The sequence below is a fragment of the Triturus cristatus genome, chromosome 3_1 (assembly GCF_964204655.1).
Source record: "Triturus cristatus chromosome 3_1, aTriCri1.1, whole genome shotgun sequence".
Taxonomy (NCBI): Eukaryota; Metazoa; Chordata; class Amphibia; order Caudata; family Salamandridae; genus Triturus; species Triturus cristatus.
The window spans coordinates 65,279,788-65,282,282 of record NC_140583.1 but is presented as its reverse complement, the minus strand read 5'-3'; the positions used below and the strand labels follow the sequence as shown (position 1 = coordinate 65,282,282).

The 2,495-nt window shown below is 56.3% G+C and overlaps 1 protein-coding gene across 1 annotated transcript; it reads left to right on the top strand.

Annotated features, from left to right (window-relative positions):
• The first annotated feature begins 231 nt into the window (after nt 1-231).
• Nucleotides 232-1,680, top strand: LOC146859715 (uncharacterized protein C11orf96-like). The gene has a single exon (XM_085646286.1). It carries the CDS (start codon nt 505-507, stop codon nt 865-867), a length of 363 nt encoding a protein of 120 aa, XP_085502412.1. The 5' UTR covers nt 232-504; the 3' UTR covers nt 868-1,680.
• Nucleotides 1,681-2,495: the final 815 nt, after the last annotated feature.

The window sequence follows — 2,495 nt, the reverse complement described above, 5'->3', positions numbered from 1 at the left end:
TATCGCACTAAGATGAAGCGCGCTGCTCTGGCAGGAGCGAGCCTTCTCCTGGTTTCCCTCACGAGCCTCCCTGCGGGTCCATCTGGTGTGCTTCTAAAAGTGCTTCACAGCGTCAGAGCCCGAGGCAGCCGGATGTGGACTTTATATGGAGTCTGTTGTCACATGAACCGGCCGGTCCGTGGGAGGGAGCAGGGGATATAAACATGGAGAGCAGAGGGAGAGAAACAGAGCTGGGGCCGGTCTGTGAGAGGCAGGGACCCGAGAGACAGGCAGTGAAGTCGATCCCTGGCAGTCTCTTGGCCTCTCCCATCCCTGGGTACCACTGTCCGTCCCCAGACACCTCCGGAGCAGAGAGGAGGCTGAGACGCTGCACCAACCAACCCCTCTGAGAGCGGGTGACACCGCCGTCCTGCAGCACATACACCCCGAGAAGACCCTCTCACTGCACCCCCAAAGGCTTGGGCGAGAAACTGCTCCAGACTCCAGTCCAGAACCATCACCCAGATGATGTCCCGGAAGCAGGCGGAGATGCTGATCATGTGGTCCAGCTACCAGGAGGTGATGCCGCGGTGCACCTCCCTCGCCCAGGACCTCGCCCGCCTCGCCCAGGCCGAGGCGCCTCGAAGCCGGCAGAGGAGGCCCCGGCTGGTTAGGCTCCGGACCCTGCCGGTGACCTGCGGGGAGATCCAGGAGGTGGAGGAGGAGGGCACCTCGGCCATGGATGAGGAGAGGGCTCGGAATTCCTTCCTGCAGTCGCTGGAGTCCCTGCGGAGGAGCACGCAGTCCCTGCACCTCCAGCAGAGGGCGGAGCTGAGCTGCTGCAACAGGTCCAGCGTGGACTCGGGGGACTCGGACTGTGGCCCTTGAGAGGGGCCCTTGGGGCTGAGAACGCTCAGCAGCCTACGTGTCATTGAGAGGGACCCCAGGGGCTGGTGACCCTCAACAACCTCTGACCGACTGTGAGAAGCACTTTAGGGGCTGGTGGCCCTCAACAGCCCCTCACTGACTGTGAGAAGCACTTTAGGGGCTGGTGGCCCTCAACAGCCCCTCACTGACTGTGAGAAGCACTTTAGGGGCCCTCAACTACCTCAACCTGTGAGGAGGACCGGACACCGTGGAGCTCTCAGAAGTTGTGTCTGATGATGAATGAACCTGGTGCTCCAGCCACCACCTGCCCTGTTGACCCCCCTCCACAATCCCAGTTTCAGACTCTGAGAAAGGCACCAGGACTTGGGTCCTGGGGGGGGGGGGGGGGTGAGAAGGAAGGCCGCCCTTGCACCCGTCAGTCACTTGCGTCCTGAGCTGGAGACTGAATGAGGGTTCCTCAGTGACTGACTCCACTCATTGGGACTGAACATTTTTGAGTGAGGAACACATTTCTGGCCGGAACCTCTGCAGAGGCTCTAAACAGCCCCCCCCCTAGTATGGACCTTTTAATAATATTTGAGCCGAGCCGTGTAATATTCGAGGCCACATTCCTGTCCCCGGTTGTTGCTGGACTGTGAAGGTGCGAGAGAGGCCTCAGGGGCTCGCCGGGGGCGGCCGTCCCTCGAATCCACTCCACGGTGACATAACATGTGTTTTTAACTCTGTCCTCGCCATCATTTGGGAGCGGACGTTTGAATATGCGAGGCTGAGTTCTCTTCATTAACACCTTTAAATTGTGCTTTCAAAAGCGAGTCATGCCTCTATTTTTACATTTGTGATATATGTCTGTATTTAAAAATAAACACATTTGAACTTTTTATATTGGAGAGCCTGGGTATCTGTCACTCTGTTGGGGCACAATTCATCTTTCTTGACTCTGCGGTTCAAGACTTTCTGTCCTGTTTATTCCTGTTTATTTTTTCGAATCACCGCCTTACTCCGGAGAAGTGGGTGCGCTGTTAATGTGTCAATCTAGTGCACTATTTTGAACAAAGCAGGATTTTCCTAGTTGCGCGACGCTCAGGATAGGCCCCGCGCGTGTCAGCTCTGCCCCCGATGCCACGAGGAAGGAAGGCTGCCTGTGCCCGGTTTCTGGCACCTCTTTGGGGGGCATTAGTGGCATCTGCCACTTACAGCGCCGGGCTTTGTCCTTCAAGGCCTAGTCAAAGTTAAAGTATTAGTGATAACTTTACCATAACACCAGAGCTATTGTGATTTATTGCACTTAATTCTCGTTATGACATAGATGTGACGTCTCAACTAGCAAATATGTTTCTGTTCAGCAAGTTATGACGTCATTGAGCTCTCACTGAAGCCAAGGTCACATGAGATGTCTGCAGCCGAGGCGGAGGAGCGCGGGTGGAGGGAATGGGGTGCAGAAGGAAGGGGTGCTGTCCATATATTCTTTTTCAGAAGACTGCACCAAGACCCTGATTCGTGATTTATTTTCGCCGTGCCGGGCAGCTCCCGGATTTGCTGTGTTGCGTTGTACAGGGAAAGAGCGGAGCAGCGCCATGTGTACAAAGAGAGGCCTTCGGCTCGCACGAGGCCGCCGTGCACAGGCTCGC

Bases quoted from the DNA above. Each gene is read 5' to 3' on its own strand.
- LOC146859715 (XM_085646286.1), top strand. From the start codon at position 505: ATGATGTCCCGGAAGCAGGCGGAGATGCTGATCATGTGGTCCAGCTAC.